Source organism: Trametes versicolor (genome assembly GCF_000271585.1).
Source record: "Trametes versicolor FP-101664 SS1 unplaced genomic scaffold TRAVEscaffold_15, whole genome shotgun sequence".
In the NCBI taxonomy this organism is placed as follows: domain Eukaryota; kingdom Fungi; phylum Basidiomycota; class Agaricomycetes; order Polyporales; family Polyporaceae; genus Trametes; species Trametes versicolor.
Genome location: NW_007360335.1, coordinates 13,634 through 29,093, shown reverse-complemented (window position 1 = coordinate 29,093; position 15,460 = coordinate 13,634). Strand labels below are relative to the sequence as shown.

At 59.1% G+C, this 15,460-nt stretch overlaps 6 protein-coding genes across 6 annotated transcripts; 2 read left to right on the top strand and 4 right to left on the bottom strand.

The window, feature by feature from the left end:
* Nucleotides 1-742: 742 nt before the first annotated feature.
* On the top strand, nt 743-1,317 carry TRAVEDRAFT_53911 (uncharacterized protein; the record flags this gene model as incomplete). Its single annotated transcript, XM_008046850.1, has 2 exons — nt 743-977; nt 1,055-1,317. The coding sequence occupies 2 exons, from the start codon at nt 743-745 to the stop codon at nt 1,315-1,317; spliced, it is 498 nt and encodes a 165-aa protein (XP_008045041.1).
* Nucleotides 1,318-1,735: 418 nt separating this feature from the next.
* On the bottom strand, nt 1,736-2,181 carry TRAVEDRAFT_24668 (uncharacterized protein; the record flags this gene model as incomplete). The annotated part of the gene is made up of 2 exons (XM_008046793.1): nt 1,736-1,887; nt 1,947-2,181. 2 exons carry the CDS (start codon nt 2,179-2,181, stop codon nt 1,736-1,738), a joined length of 387 nt encoding a protein of 128 aa, XP_008044984.1.
* Nucleotides 2,182-4,079: 1,898 nt separating this feature from the next.
* TRAVEDRAFT_53909 (uncharacterized protein) lies at nt 4,080-5,049 on the bottom strand (the record flags this gene model as incomplete). Its single annotated transcript, XM_008046849.1, has 2 exons — nt 4,080-4,755; nt 4,829-5,049. 2 exons carry the CDS (start codon nt 5,047-5,049, stop codon nt 4,080-4,082), a joined length of 897 nt encoding a protein of 298 aa, XP_008045040.1.
* Nucleotides 5,050-5,926: 877 nt separating this feature from the next.
* On the bottom strand, nt 5,927-7,415 carry TRAVEDRAFT_24666 (uncharacterized protein; the record flags this gene model as incomplete). Its single annotated transcript, XM_008046792.1, has 3 exons — nt 5,927-6,715; nt 6,770-7,124; nt 7,195-7,415. 3 exons carry the CDS (start codon nt 7,413-7,415, stop codon nt 5,927-5,929), a joined length of 1,365 nt encoding a protein of 454 aa, XP_008044983.1.
* A 3,251-nt stretch (nt 7,416-10,666) lies between these two features.
* On the bottom strand, nt 10,667-11,708 carry TRAVEDRAFT_53907 (uncharacterized protein; the record flags this gene model as incomplete). The annotated part of the gene is made up of 2 exons (XM_008046848.1): nt 10,667-11,432; nt 11,488-11,708. The coding sequence occupies 2 exons, from the start codon at nt 11,706-11,708 to the stop codon at nt 10,667-10,669; spliced, it is 987 nt and encodes a 328-aa protein (XP_008045039.1).
* Nucleotides 11,709-12,174: 466 nt separating this feature from the next.
* On the top strand, nt 12,175-15,179 carry TRAVEDRAFT_24665 (E1-like protein-activating; the record flags this gene model as incomplete). The annotated part of the gene is made up of 11 exons (XM_008046791.1): nt 12,175-12,398; nt 12,470-12,578; nt 13,008-13,193; nt 13,255-13,386; nt 13,445-13,767; nt 13,820-13,964; nt 14,019-14,177; nt 14,229-14,543; nt 14,571-14,719; nt 14,772-14,958; nt 15,018-15,179. 11 exons carry the CDS (start codon nt 12,175-12,177, stop codon nt 15,177-15,179), a joined length of 2,091 nt encoding a protein of 696 aa, XP_008044982.1.
* Between the last annotated feature and the right edge of the window lie 281 nt (nt 15,180-15,460).

Genomic DNA, 15,460 nt, shown 5'->3' with positions numbered 1-15,460 from the left:
TGATACAGTCAGCAGCCTGGAAAAGGAGCTGAGGGATGTTCAAGACGCGTGTACGGTGTGTAATGTCTGCGAACGTTCAGCTTGGGTGACAGAAACAAGATATAGAGATGGGTAGAGAGTACAACGACTCACCAAACGCGATCCTGCCTACTTCGAGCCACAACACTTTGGGAGCAGACGCGCCATTCGCACGGCCCGATCACGCATACAGTGACACTACTGACGAGTACAGAGTGGACGTGGCTGAAGAAATTTCGAGCACCGGGTGCGGCTACACAGAGGGTGTCTTTCAGAACGATCTGTGTACACGCGACGCACGTCCGGACACCGCAGTGAGGCTCGCGAGGCTCGTCTCGCACGCGTACGGACAATGGGGTGCGCGAGCCGTGGGGGATGCGCTAGACCGTCCCTGTAGATGTGAACTACGTTGGCAAGACAGATGGACGTGTCCTGACTAGTCGCGGAGGAGTCCATCCAGCCCGCATGGCTATCGAGAGAAGCTCTGGGGACGCAGAGCTGCAAAGGCGAGTGAGCGAGCAAGAAAGCGGATGACGGCGGCGGACACGCGAGGCCAGCACGGGGGCGTGGGAACTCCGCGACGCGTCTGTGGCTGACGCTCCCTGGCTAACGCGAGACGCGGGACAATGGGCGTAAGAGCAGCCGCTCGTTGACCGCCCGCTTGGGCTAGCCATCGTCCTTCTCCGCGTATATAAGGGCGCGCGCGATCAGCCTCCGAGCTGCCATGACGAACCCGTCCCCCGCCGATCCCCCTGCCGCTACCCCTACCGATCCTGTCCCCGCCATGCCAGCCTCCGACGCAGGAGGCCCTAGCCCCGATCACACTCAGACAGACGGAGAAGCTGCCCCGCCGCCGCCGATGACGCGTCCGAGCCGGGTGCGGGCGGTGTCCCCGCGCGCGCTGAGCGAGATGAAGAACGGCCGCGAGCTCGTCTGGGCCGTCCTCTGCGCCCTCATCGGTCCGTCCTCTCCCTCCCTCCCTCCCTCTCTCCCTTCCGGTTGTGCCACTGACACTGACGCTCACTCGCGCGCGCAGGTCACAAGGAGATATACGAGCAGGCCGACGGCGAGCTGCACGGGGACATCAACCCGAACTCGATCGTCCTCCTCGACCACCCGGGCGACGCGCGGCCGTGGGACCAGCCGGGGCGTACGGCGGGCGCGATGATTTATTGGGAGGCCCCGATTTCGATTCAGACGGCGAGGAAGGTGGGGGAGGTGAGGGATAGGCCGGTACCGCCCCCGCAGCAGAGGAGGGCGATGCCGCCGTGGGCGTGCGGGTATCGTTGGGAGCATTGAGAATGCGAAGACGAGAGGATGTTCAAGTGTGTACTTGTATGCGGCCAAAGTGCCCGTGGATACGAATGAAGAGCTCGATGTACGCTCTCGAGAGGAAACGAGCGGATTGGATATGGTGTGCTATGGACGAAGACCCGGCGATGATAGCGTGATTGCGAGTGCACATCGGAGCGGCGCGGACGATGATTCGTACATACCTGGACCTCCGGGCTTCCTCCGCAGCGGGCGGAATGTACGCACTCGAGGGCGAACCTGAGACGCCCTTCATTCCCGATCATCCAGTAACCCTATTCATACAACAATAGCAGCTATAGTACACTGCACATCTGCGTGAGCATGCACAGCAAACGACGAAACACGGGTACCTGCAGCATATCCAATCGCGCGCACCTCCGCCACCCTCTTGCCTTCTGAATCACTAGACCTTCACCCTCCGCAGCGGCTCGTCGCAGTCAATCAGCCCGCCCACCGAGCGCGCGCCGCCGCCGTCGGGGAAGGCGAAGATCGCGATCGTGTTCGGGTTGATGTCCCCGTGCAGGATCCCTGCGTCTTCGTACAAGTGTTTGTGCGCTGCGCAGTTCGTGAGTGGGTAGCACAAGGGGGATCTGGCTAGAGAGGAGGGGACTGACCCGTGACGGCGTCGAGCATGACCTGTGCGAGCTCGCGCGGGTCTGTGAAGTCGACGAGCGCGCGGGTGTGTACTGCGCGCACGCGCTTGCTTGCGGGCTTGCTGTTGTCCGCTGGGTTGGTGGTGTCCGCTGTGTTGTTGCTGGCCGCTGGATTTGTGCTTGCCTCTGGTTTGGCGGTGGCCTCTGGGACGAGCATTGGAAGCGCAGAAGAGGATGCGGACGAGGAGGAGGACATGGCGGTGGGAGGAGGAGGAGAGAGACAAAGAGCGAGGGTGCGTTTGGCCACGGGCCACGCCACAGATGCGTTCTGGACGCGAGGCGCGGTTCCCACGCCACGAAGGTGCGCGTTTCTTGCCGCGCGAAACCGGGGCTTTTCTCTCTTGACTGCCGCGGTTGCGATGCTAGAGAACTGTTGGGGAGGGGTTGGGATCTGCTTGTGCGTGAGTGCTCTGGGCTGGGAGAGGTGCTTATGTGGATTGCTATGTGCGAGGAGTCTTGTGTCTGGGGCTTGGGTTGTGGTTCTCGCTGCTCGGACTATGGCCTATGGCTCTCCCGTTGACTCTCTGGCAGCGGTGTTCTGGCTCCTACTGGACGTCTATCTACTCCTGAAACTTTGCGAGTACCTCGGCTATGGAGTCTCGCCGCTCGCATGCCCTGGGTCTCGTTTCTCCAACTTGGAATGCGCTGTCTCCTCAAGGCGAGCATTTCCCGTATTTTTTGATATGGCCTTACAGCTAACTATGAGACTAGCGGACAGTACATATCGCGCGAGCATTTGACAGGGCCAAAGGGATACATGGCATATTCTCTGAACGTAAGAGACAGGCAGGTCGGCGGGTGACGAGATATGGTACTCTCTCGCCGCCCTTTCGTCGCTGTGGGTACTCAACGCACACACAGCAGGAGGGCTGACGCTCAAGTACACGTATGGGTAGTCGCGTTTTTGTCCGAGGTCTATGTCTCACACGGCTGTCTACAGGGGGGGAGTGCGCCTGAGCACTCTATGGCGCACGCTTGCAATCACCGGTGACTCGTACGTTGTCTTCTAGATGTGTGTGACTTTTAAATGCCGCTGAACGAGGGATAGGTCATCACCGTGCAAGCCATCGACCACCGCTCGTGCGCGTGGTGCACGGGGATCTACGACGAGCACGCCAAAGCGCCGTGCTTGCTCTCCGCCCCTTTGACCACGGAGCCCACGCACAATGCCGCCAGGAGCAGCAAAAAGCTCGAATAGCGCCTGGAAAAACGCGTCTTCGACGGGCATCCCCGACTCTGGACGCGTATGGCTGTCTGTCCGACGTGGAGGCTCGCAGCGCCACGAGCAGAGGCGTCCGCCCTCCGTCACACTCTCGCTGCGTATTTGGTTTGGTGAGTCGCGCGTCGTGTTCTCGATCTATGTGGGCTGCCAGCCCTCGGGTCTTTTGGCGAGCAGGTCGTACGATGACATGGGGCCGACCACGAGGCGGGTCGACGTGCGCCCATCGGTTTGAGGGCCGTCCATCTCATCCGCCGAGCACGCGGATCGGGCCCTGTCCGTCTGTCGAGTCGTTGCCGCCCGGCTGAGCGACGACTGTACGGGGTATGTTCTCCTATGCTGTGTATTTGCTGAGGTTATTGTACAGCAGGAACATGGAGTGGTTTCTCTACATCTGTGATCCGCGTTCATGCTACTGGTCGCGCGGGGCCTCCGTGGCTGAATCGACGGAGATGGGCCACGTGAAAGGTACGCAAGATCTCCTCCTGTTTCGCCTGGCTGCTCTTCGACCGCCAACTACACGTACGCGCGCCACTGTACGAGGTCAATCCGTACCCGAGTGTTGTACAGTATGGGTACCGAAGCACCGAAGCACGGCTGCAGGCGGAGGGCAAGCATAATGGGCTGTCCGATATCACACAGCATATCCCCAGTGGAGGCGCGGCCGCCGCTTCGCCCCGACTTCCAGCGCTGGACGCCGATACTGGGATGCTTTGGCGACCTTCTCAGCAGCCGTGCGTTGGTTCGCGCACGCGTACCGAGGTACCATACGGCCGCTGTATCTCCCTCCCACCCGCGTCTTCGTCTTCTTCTCCCGATATTCTCCACGCGCCCTCAAGGCGGCATGGACGTCCAGGGCACAGCGACGAGTCTGCTTACTCGGGCTCATGGTCGGCCGTCTTCGCAGCGCGGTTGCGCAGAATGGGCACGTCGGACCGACCCGGCACTAGCGCCCTCCGCCTCTCCGGGATGTATTCTTCCGGGGGCGTGTGGATGGTGGTGCGCGCTGTGCGCTTCATCCAGTGGCTGCCGTCGTGTGCGGGGGCAGGTTCGGTGGATTCGAGGGGCTCGGTGGACTCGGTGGACTCCGACGAGATGCTCCTCCTACGCATCCGCCTGCCCCAGTTGTCAGGTGCGGGAGCGGGTTCGGGGGATTCCGCGGGTTCGGTGGTGTCACCGGATTTGACGGGCGTCGGAGCAGCGTCCGACACCGAAGAAGAGGGAGTCTCGGGCAGCGAGGGAGATGAGGAAGCAACAGTGGAAGAGGCGGAGGCGGAGGAGACCGAGGTGGCGATAGTGGGATTGGGAGAACCCGCCGCGGTGTAAGAAGAGCCGGCCTCGGAAGGCATCACCTGGAGGGCGTGCCAGGCGTGCCGTGCCCGGGGCGGCAGCTTGTGCAGGTGTGCACGCAGATCTGCGATGTCGCCCTGCAGGTCCCTGCAGTCGTGGATGAGCTCGCCGCACTCCGCCCAATGCGCGTACCGGCGCAAGACTCCTCGTTCCTTCCATCTACTCGTCTCTAGTGATAGGTTCCCCGCGCGCGTGTTAAGCCTATGGAGAAGAGCATCGCCGCGGCGCCGCAGTGAATGATTGGTTGATTTCTGGTCGACGGTCGCGTACTCACTGTTGTAGGCTGCTCTGGAACTGGTGCAGCGTGGCCGCGCCACTGGGATACCGCTCGCACTCCAGGTGCTCTAGGAGCTCGCGCATCTCTGTGAGATCGGCCTTGATGGCTTTTAGGCGACCTGGCGGGAGGCGGCTCGCGGCGAGAGCTCCTAGCTTGTGGAGGCCTACGAGCGATATGATCGAGATCACGAATCCTGTTATGTCTAATGAGTCGGGCATGGCGGTGACGAGGTGGCGAGGTGCGTCCACTCAAAGCGCGCGCGATCGACGCGATGGTGGGCGTTCAGGTAGACTGTCGAGAGCTATAGAAAGACGACACGGACATGGCGCGGGAACTGGGTGACTGTTGATTATCTGTAGGGAAGCAAGGGTACGGTGATGGCATTGGGCAGCCTCGAGGTATGTAGGGCGCTAGGATCTGTGTATACCACGGGCACCTGACAAGTTTCTTCCCATGTAGATTGGTCGTCGATTACACGCGGCGTAATTTTCAGCGCCATGGGTAGGCAAACAACCGGTCCGAGCTGGACCGAGGATATCGAAATTCATCGTAGACATCGGGAGGCGGAATATGTCGAGCAAAACGGCGCGTCGCGTTCGCATGCGCAACCTTCCGATACGCCCATTACGCTCGCCGTCGCGCCCTGTGCGTCGAGGAACGCACGCTCGCTGGTCAAGTTTGAAGACGGGTGCAAGCCCGCGCAAGTCATACTCGGCGCAGTCACCGCGTATCCTGATGCTCCCATTTTCCGTTATATTCTCTCCTGATACTGTCAACGACCCAGGTGGGATGCTTAGTGCTCGGCCAGCCCGCAACGAGCAAGATCCTCACCGTCAGTGTACCGTGCTACTTACCCGGAATCGACCGCCATACCAGTTGACGCGGATCCACACTGTTCCAGTAGGACATCCACAGTAGCATTCCGACTGATCCTTGCACGCCGCGCGCAAGCATCTGGATATATTGTACTAGATTGGAAGACTCGGTGTCTCGCATTCCGTGGAGCTCTGCAGACGCACGAATAAACGGCATACAATGTGATACGTACATTCTACAAGCCGACGAAGCCGTTCGATGGACCGGACGTGTAAATACCTATGAATTCTTCTTGGCGTTTCTCGGTCTCCTCTTATGTTTGGGCTTACGCCAATGAACTCCGACAAGATCACTAGGCACCGATCCCACGGGCATGAGGAACGACCCTACGACCTCGCTGCCGTACCCTTCCAGGCTGTCCTCGCTGTCCGTGTCGTAATCGGAGTCGTCCCTCGCCGTGTGGCCGTGCCGGCTCGTGATCGAGCTCTGCTCGGGGTGCGCCTGCAGCGCCGATGTGTGTGATTGCCCGGCGGGAATCGTCTCGCGCATGACCTGTTCAGGCGCCTCGAGGACCGGGCTGGGGGTGCGCGGCACCACATCGACCTTGTCGTGAACGGCAGCGGGTTCGGTGATTTGAGCGGGAGCTGGAGCAGGTAGGGGGGGTGACGAGGTCTTAGGCGGGCTGGACGGGGCCGACGTGGAAGACTCGACTAAAGTGGCAGTGGAGGAGGAGGACGCGGCGGTGTCGGAAGAGGCGTTGGCGAGTGTTATCTGCACATCATTCGCATAGGCGAGAGTGTCAGAAACGTCTGGGGTAGTAGGGGAGGAGCTGAGAGCCGTGTCAGGTGTCGCCTGCCCGTTGTAGGTATCAGAAGAGACCAGGGTAGGAGTGGAGGAAGACGAGGAGGCGGCGACAGCAGTGTCTGGAGAGGCGTTGGAGAGCGTCTCATGCACGTCATCGGCATTGGCGGTGGTGCCAGAAGAGACGTCGACGTCGATGAGGATCACTGGAACCTGCTCCTCATCGCGATAGCTCACGGCGTCGGAAGACGTCTCGGATGGTATCACCTGCACATCGTCAGTATAGGCTACAGCGTCAGAAGAGGCGTCGAAGAGCGTCACCTGCACGTCACGGTCAACATAGGCCGGAGAGGCGGTGTCAGAAGAGCCGTCGGAGGGCTTTTCCAGCACATCGTCGGTATAAGGGGACGTCGCCTGCACATCGTCTGTGTAGGCGGCGGTGTCACGAAGGATGTCGGAGGGCGTCGCTTGCACATAGTAGTCGGCGTAGGCTGATGTGTAGTATGGGGGAGGCAGCTGGTGCAGGTGGACACGCATGTTTGCAAGGCCATCCTGCAACTCCTTGCAGATATGCAAGAGCTCGCTCCACTCCGCCCAGTGCACATACCGCCCCAAGAGCCCTTTATCCTTCCATCGACTCACATCTAGCGATAAGTTCGCTGCGCGCCCGTTAAACCTACACGGGAGTGTCGCAGCAGTCCCCCGTGAGCAAATATCTGGCTGCTGTTCGACAACGGAGTACTCACTGTTTAAGACGGCTAGTGAATTGGTGTAACATAGCTGCGCCGTGAGGGTATCTCTCGCGCTCGAGGTTCACTAAGAGGTTTTGCATATCCGCAAGCTCGGTATTGATGGTTTTTAGACGGCCTGGGGGAAGACGACTTGCGAAGAGCTTGAACAACCCGCGAAGGCTCACGAGGGAGAGAACCGCGAGCACAATGTTGATGACATCCCAAGTGCTAGGCATGGCGATGTGTTGAAGATGATGTAGTGGGTTTGATCTTCAAAGCAGGTCCTGCGATCGTGGTCGATGGTGAACGTGTAGAACAGATCGTCAAGAGCTGGATACATACAGAAACGCCATAACGCTGTATTTGGGTGATTATCTGCAGGCTCTGGGAACTCAAAGTACGGTGACGGCACCGTGCAGCCTCAAGGCCGTAGGGCGCTTGGATTTGTGTGTACCATGGGCACCTGACAGATTCTTTCCCATGTTGCCGGTTTAGCGGCTGATGTCCGCATGCGTCGTTACTTCTATCGTCTTGAGCGGAGATAACTCCGCGCTCGAGCTTGAGACAGGATGCATCGTAGACGGATGTCGGGGAAGACGAGCCATGGACTGAGACTCATGCCCAGTCAAAACGCGCCCGATTCAGACAGAGAGGCTGCGATTGAGACTAAGGCGCTTAGGATTCAGACGGATTCACGACGACTCGGCCCCTCGCGACGGCGTCAATGCGGCTTTCTTATGATGTTTGTCTCCCTCCCGCAGATGATTTGAGCTTGGCAGCGAATGAGGAGCATTGAGAACGATTTGCAAGCCCGTGGGAATCAGCTGTCCGCCGTTTTCGAGGAAGGCGCTCCAAAGGACAGTCTTGTCACTTGCCTTCTCCTCTGTCGACGTCGCTCTCTCTCTGTCTCTGTACTCTGTGCACACGACCTCTTCCGCTCCCCGCGTCCTTCTGAGGTACGTACTAACCTCTCTTAGCAGATTGAAGCACACTCCGGTCCTGTTTCATTAGCTGTTGTGTGCGGACACGGCGGAGCACTTCGTACTAGCCCCCGGGTCTGCCACCTGTCGCCCGTCGCCATCTTCAAAATGTTCCTTTCTCCGTCGCTGCACCGCCAAACTCGTACACAATATGGCCAGCATCGGTATGTGTGTCTGCTCTGTCTTTCGTAGCGTTTAGTTCTTGTCACTCGTTCTCCCTGCCGTGCTCTTCTGTGCTGGCAGCGTCGGGTACGCTTACCTAGCTGCTTCCGCTTTATGACTGCGCCCTCGACATGCTGCCAGAACCTGGTATCCGCTTGTGCCCTGCTCTCTCTGTGCGCCGTCTCCCTCCTTCGGCGCTGCGGATAGGACCCTCTTGATCTGGACTCGCCCCCGACAATGCCTTGGCCCCGTTGCATATGTCTGCTGTTCTCGCCACCGCCTGCCGCTGCCGCCTGCCGCCCGCCTGCCGCCTGCCGCACGCGCCGCCGCCACCCCAAGCATGCGACCATGTTTGCTCGGCCCACACTGTGCACCTGCAAGCACCGGGTGTCCGTTATCTCTCTTTGAACATCGCCCCCAGTACACTCAGAGCCTCCCGCTTGCGTCGGCGGAGGTGGTGCAGAGAGATTCTGGGTACGTTCTGTCATCTTTGCAGACAGTGGCAAGCCGCTCATTCGCTTCCTTCGTTCCCATATCTTGAACAGCTCGTCCAGTGTCACTTGACTGGACCTGAGGTAGGTTATCGTCTTAGACACCCGCACAAGTGACATACGTGCAGTCTGAGTAGCACTCGATGTACCGTGTATTAGATTTACTAGTAGTAGTTTCATAGTAGCTACATGCAATACAACATTTTATTCTCGCAATGCACGGACGGAATCGTATCGTATCGCATAGAATCGGAATAATCGCAAGCACGTGCACCCATGTTTAGGTACTTTGAAGGCGGATTTAGAGCGACGCTGGACGATTCGAGCTAGCCGAGGTCGCAGACACTCGCGGAAACTCTGATACAGTCTTTTTTAGTCTCAAATTCGGGGATTACCACGAGTTTTGACGATTCATCAATGCCCCTCCCGGGAAATCGCAGTAACTCGCTCTAACTCGGGCACGTTTTGACTGGGACTCATGCAGTGCACTCACGCACGCGACGCGCAGTTCCCACGCCACCGCTACTCATTCGAGTGAGTCCTCCAAACGGTGTGCGCAGGATATGTTCTTGCTTCTTACACGCGTCTGTCGACTATCGGTGGGGCTTGGGAAGTCACCAGCCAGGGTGCGGCGACGGCACCGGGCGGCCTCGAGGTAGGGCGCTAGGATCGGCGTATGGTACCATGAGCAAATTCCATCCCATGTACGTAGACCGTCGGTTAGGTCTATCGTTCAGAGACGTCAGGGTGGACGTGCTCGAGCGAAATGCGTCGCGATCTCGCGCACGACACGCATTTACTGCGTCAACGCTCTTATTTGCGCGAAGCGGAACACCTCCGAAACCGAACTCCTCAGCTGCGTCCTGCCGCCTGGATGCCCTCTATGCCCTCATAGCGCGGTGAGGGCCTCGGGATACACCGCAAGAGTGATTGTTCAATTTTCACCCTTCAAACCCCACGCACCAGCGGCGTTCTAGGACCACGGTTTCACCAAGCGCAAGGTCTCATGCCGGTTCGTCTCCGCGCTATCAATATTGAAGTCTATCTATACGTGAATTAAGGTCGTGACACAAACTTGATGCGCCTTATTGCGCAAGCTCACCGTTACGCTGCATCTTACAACTTTCCCTACGGGGTCTTACCGTTGCGTAGAGATATCTATACGTGAATTAAGGTCGTGACACAAACTTGATGCGCCTTATTGCGCAAGCTCACCGTTACGCTGCATCTTACAACTTTCCCTACGGGGTCTTACCGTTGCGTAGAGATAACTGAGAAGAAAAAATCCGCCCTACCGTTGCGCGGTCGGCGTCGAGGAGGCGAAAGGTGGGACACAATCTAGATCTTATCTGGATGCGCTTACATAAGATTCCCAGCCTGCGACTGCGAGCGTCTCAGTACGAGGAACGCTACCCTTACTCACTCCTCCTACTATCGTTCCTCTGGCTTGCAACTGCCTCTACGGGTCCTGATACAATTAAAATGTATGTCTACCACCTTACGGGTGAGATACATTTCACAAGACGGTTTTACAGCTACGGGGGATCTTGCGCCCATTGGGCCGGGCATTACTTACACTGGCCAGGTCCGAGTGCGTGCAGTGCGGAGAAGTGCAGACGCGTCTCGCGCGCGCGGGATCAAGTAGCCCGCATAGTAGTACCGGAGGATTCGCGTGTTACGAGGGACTCGCGTTTTACGAGGGACTCGCGTTTTACGAGGGAACTTACGCAAAGTTTTGCTCTAACCAGGATCGAAGTGCTCCCTTCGACAGCCTGAGGTTGCTAACGGCGGTCTCGCCGCTCCCGTACGCCTCGCGCGAAGTTGCAGGTGGAGTGAGAAGTACGCCCTTCAGACTCACAAGGGGAGCCCGTGCGTAGCACGGGCACAGACGTCTAGTTTCCCGTAAATGATATCGCTTTGTTTACACTCAACCAAGCCATTTTCAGTTAGCATCTTCCGTATCAGACCTTCTGCCGTCAAGCCTCCGGATAGATTGTCCTCCTCTTTGGAAACAGAATTGCAACTGTGGACATGGTGCTGTGTTTCATGCAAGGCTACGCGGGGACGTCGAACACGCGACTTCTTGCGGTTATCTCCCGACTTGAATGGATCCACCGCCGATGTGTGTTGGTCATGGCCGTCCGGGACCCAGCTCTGCGTGGCTGTGGGCTTGTGCAGCTCCTGCGACGCAGTAGGCTGCCGGTCGTGACCATCGTCATGGTCGCGATTGCCACTGGGCCCGGCGGCTTCGACAGAGGTCGGCGGAGTCAAGGTAGGTAGCGTGGGCGGAGGCGTATCGGGTAAAGGGGGGGCTGTCTCCGGGGAAGAGGCTACGGTGGAGGAGACTGAGAAGGCGGCTGGAGAGGGTTCGCAGTTGACGGGCACGCAAGAAGATACTTCGGAGGTAGGAGCATGCGCATCGGGTGCGTGATCGAGGATGTGGGGGCGCGGGGGCGGCAGCAGGTGGAGATGTGCACGCAACTCTTCGATGTCGCGGCTGAGAGCACTGCAGCGGCGCGAGAGCTCGACGCGCTCGGCCCAGTGCTCGCATCGTCGCACGACTCCCTTGGCCTTCCACTTGTCGACATCTAGCCACGTATGTGTGATGCGCGCGTCTAGCCTGATAGCGGACACGATCAGCGACTGCCGGGATATCTGCCGACTGTGGTACTCACTCTTCCAAACGGCGTCGCAATCGGCGTATCACATCTTGCTCGTCAGGGTGCCCGATACGCTCAATACGCTCCAAGAGCTGGCACAGCTGAGCGAGCTCGGTCTGGATGGCTTGTAGACGACGTGGGGGGAGACGACGTGCGACGAGCTCCTTCAATTGGTGGAGGCCCACGAAGGATATGATCGAGAGCACGAAGCCCAAAATATCGAGGATGTCAGGCATGTCCGTGTCGATATGACGGAATGGGGTTCTCTAGGAACAAGTTTCTACGTCAATAACAGGCGAGCAGAGGCGGTCGTCTGTGTCGAGAGTGTAGAGACAAGGACAGATACAGCCTGAATGCGAAAGTGAAGCAATTAACGGCGGCGTCTACGAAGCAGGGCAGCGTTGCCGACACGCGGTGAGGCGATGACTGGGTTCCCTGTCTGCTGTATCCACTTTTTCCCATACATCCATAGTAGCAGAAAGCCATGGAGGAGGTACGAGGAGGGGGAGGACGAGGAAGAGGACGAGGAGCGCGCGAACGGACGCGTCGCGATCGGGGGCGCGACGCGCCTTTCCCACGCCACCGCTGCCTATTCGAGATTATCGCGCTCCCGTCCTCGAAGCCGAATCTGCTCTTGCTTCCTGCCGTCGCGCTCCTCTACGCCCTCACAGCGCGGCCAGAGCCGCGAGAACACCAGCAGCCATGCCGATCGTCCAATTTGCGCCCTTCCAATCGCTCGTGCAGCCCGCGTTCTGGCACGCCCTGACTAATCTCAAGATCGACGTCCTGCGCCTTTCCGACGATGCTGTGCCGGTAAACGCGAACTACGCGATCGGACGCTCTGTCAAAGACCGCGAGACTGGGAAGGAGATTGCGCTTGGATGCAACTTGTCTGTCGGAGACGACGCCTTCGTAGAAAGCCCACAGTGCGCACAACCCATGTCGCTCGCTTTAGCTCGCGATTTGCTGACGATCGCGATCGTGCGCGCGTGTGCAGGACGCTCCACAACGCGATCCTCGCGAAGGGCTCGTTCAAGAACTTCAATACGATCGAAGACTTCAAGAACGCGGACAAGACCGCGCTCTTCAATCATCTCTCCGACGAGGTGCGTCCATTGGTACCCTTACCGCGGAAATACCCGTTCCCTCGAAAGTGCCGTCTCTTGAACGTGTTGTTTTGTGGAAGATGTTTAGAGAAAATGTTCCGTTGAACAACACTGTGGTCCCAGATTTGAGCGGCCTTCAGCATGCACCCACTGCCATATCGGCCCCTGCTCACGTCCGCGCTGAGATGAGAGCCGTTGGTACGACACGGCGTTAGGCGGTAACTATGCCGGCGGGTGTATCGCACCCTCGTAGAAACAGAACGTAGCATAGAACACACTCCGGTCGACACTTGTGTCAGATGGCTGGACCTTCTCTTCCGCAGCAGACACTGTCTCACGCGCGTTCCGTTGTTATACATAACAACTGTTTGCGCCTTCACGCGCTCTTCGCATTCTGACACTTAGAGCTGACATCGTCTCCGCCTGCAGATCTGGAAGAGCATAATTGAGGACAAATCTACCGCCCACCTTTCACGCTTCCTCCTTATCACCTTCGCCGACCTCAAGAAGTACAAGTATTACTACTGGTTTGCATTCCCCGCGTTCGCGACCAAGCCCGCTTGGGATATCGATGGCGAGTGGACCGGCGCGCAGGAGACCCTCGGGGAGGACGTGGTGAGTGCCTTTGTTTTTCTCGGGGCGTACTTTCGCCGTATTTACATCTGACGTTGTGCAGCTTTCCGCAGTTCACACACAACTCCACGCCTCCTTCCGCCCCTTCTTCCTCGTGCGCACGCAAGATGGCAAGACCACTATCGCGCCCGTGGAGGAGTACGCGACCTTCTTCGCTAACGTCCCTGTAGACCAGGTTATTCACTTCCCCTTTCCTTGCTTTCACTCGCGATTGCTCATCTCATTTACCACAGCGCACGATCGGCTTCGTCGACCCCTCCGCGCAGCCACAGAATCCCGGGTGGCCGCTCAGGAACCTCCTCGCGTACCTCCTCGCGCTGCACCCCGCCGACGTGGCGCAGGGCGTGCGCGTTCTGTGCTGGCGCGATGTCGAGCTGCCCGCGCCCGGATCTGCAGGTGGGTGGAGGAGTCGTTTCGGAGTGGTCAAGCAGGGCGCGGGCGAGGCTCCTGCCGCGGCCCCGATGGCGAAGCCTGCGGCGGTGGGATGGGAGAAGAACATCCAGGGGAAGCTCGGCCCGCGCGTTGCGGACCTTGCGCCTATGATGGATCCTGCACGGTGTGTACCGCTGAGATGATGCAGACAGAGGTCGTCACTAACAAATATGTAGACTTGCGGACCAGGCTGTTGACTTGAACTTGAAGCTGATGCGGTGGCGTATTCTGCCCGCGCTCGACCTCGAGAAGGTTGCGAATACGCGGTGTCTGCTCCTCGGCGCCGGCACGCTTGGGTGCTACGTCGCGCGCACGCTCATGGTGCGCCTCCCTCATATGATATCCATGTCGGCTGATCCTAACGCGGACGGACAGGGCTGGGGAGTTCGGACGATCACGTTCGTGGACTCCGCGCGGGTCTCGTTCTCGAACCCCGTACGGCAGCCGCTGTTCGAGTTCGAGGACTGCCTGAACGGCGGCAAGCCCAAAGCCGCGTGCGCCGCCGAGCGGCTGCGCAAGGTCTTCCCCGGGGTCGTACGTACATCCTCCCTTTCTCATATCTGCGTCCCACTCACCGTTTCGCAGAACGCGACCGGGCACAGCCTCTCGATCCCGATGCCCGGGCACCCCGTCCCGCCCGCGTCCGTCGCGCAGACAAAGGCGGACGTCGCGCGGCTCGAGGAGCTCGTCGATGCGCACGACGCGGTGTTCCTGCTCATGGACTCGCGCGAGAGCCGCTGGCTGCCGACGGTGCTCGGCGCGGCGAAGGGCAAGATCGTGCTGAACGCGGCGCTTGGGTTTGATACGTACCTCGTTATGCGGCATGGCGCGCGGACGGAGGATAAGCATGGGAAGCGCCTGGGGTGTTATTACTGCAATGATATCGTTGCGCCGACGGATGTGCGTCTTTTCGCACTTTGTTGCTAGACGGGAGCGCTGACGCGCGCGTACGCGGTACAGTCCCTCACAGATCGGACGCTGGATCAGATGTGCACGGTGACGCGCCCGGGGCTGGCGTCGATCGCGGCGTCGACAGCGGTGGAGCTGTTGGTGTCGATGTTGCAACATCCCGACGGGTACGTGATCTGCGCACACCGATTCACCATCTCGTTGCTGACTCTTGTGTAGCGCTCATGCGCCTGCGCCGCCCCCGCAGACGAACGGTCAGGATAGCGCGGCCGCGGCCGCGGCAGCAGCCGAGGCAGAGAGCATCCTGGGCATCGTGCCGCACCAGCTGCGCGGGTTCCTGGCGCAGTTCCGGAACGTCCCCATCGTCGGGCCCGCGTATACGAAGTGCACCGGGTGCAGCGAGACGGTCAGTGTCTCTCTTTCGTTCCCGTGCTCGCGGCTTATCGAATATGATGTGCGTGATAGGTGCTGTCGGCGTACGAGAAGCAAGGATTCGATATGCTGCTGCGGGCGTTCAATGAGACGGACTATTTGCCGGCGTTGACCGGGTTGGATAAGCTGTATGAGGAGGCGCAGGCGGCGTTGGAGGCGGACGATCTGGTGGATGCGGAGGAGGACGACTTCTGATTAAGCTGGGTGTAAGTGAAGAGCGCGTGTATCGATACCACGGATGTGTTCCTTGTAGTAGAGTGTATTTCTTGATTACTGCATTTGTACCGCCAGCATTTCACCACGACTGTCGAGTCCCCGAATTAATGTCACAGTACTTGCGATTTGCTGCGAAGCGTTCAGCGCTCAACACCAACCCAGCTGCACCGCCGCGGCGACCCGGAGACACATGTACATGTTCTGCGCTGAAACCTCGACTGGACATGCATCATGTTGTTTACTATTTGCCGACTCGTATG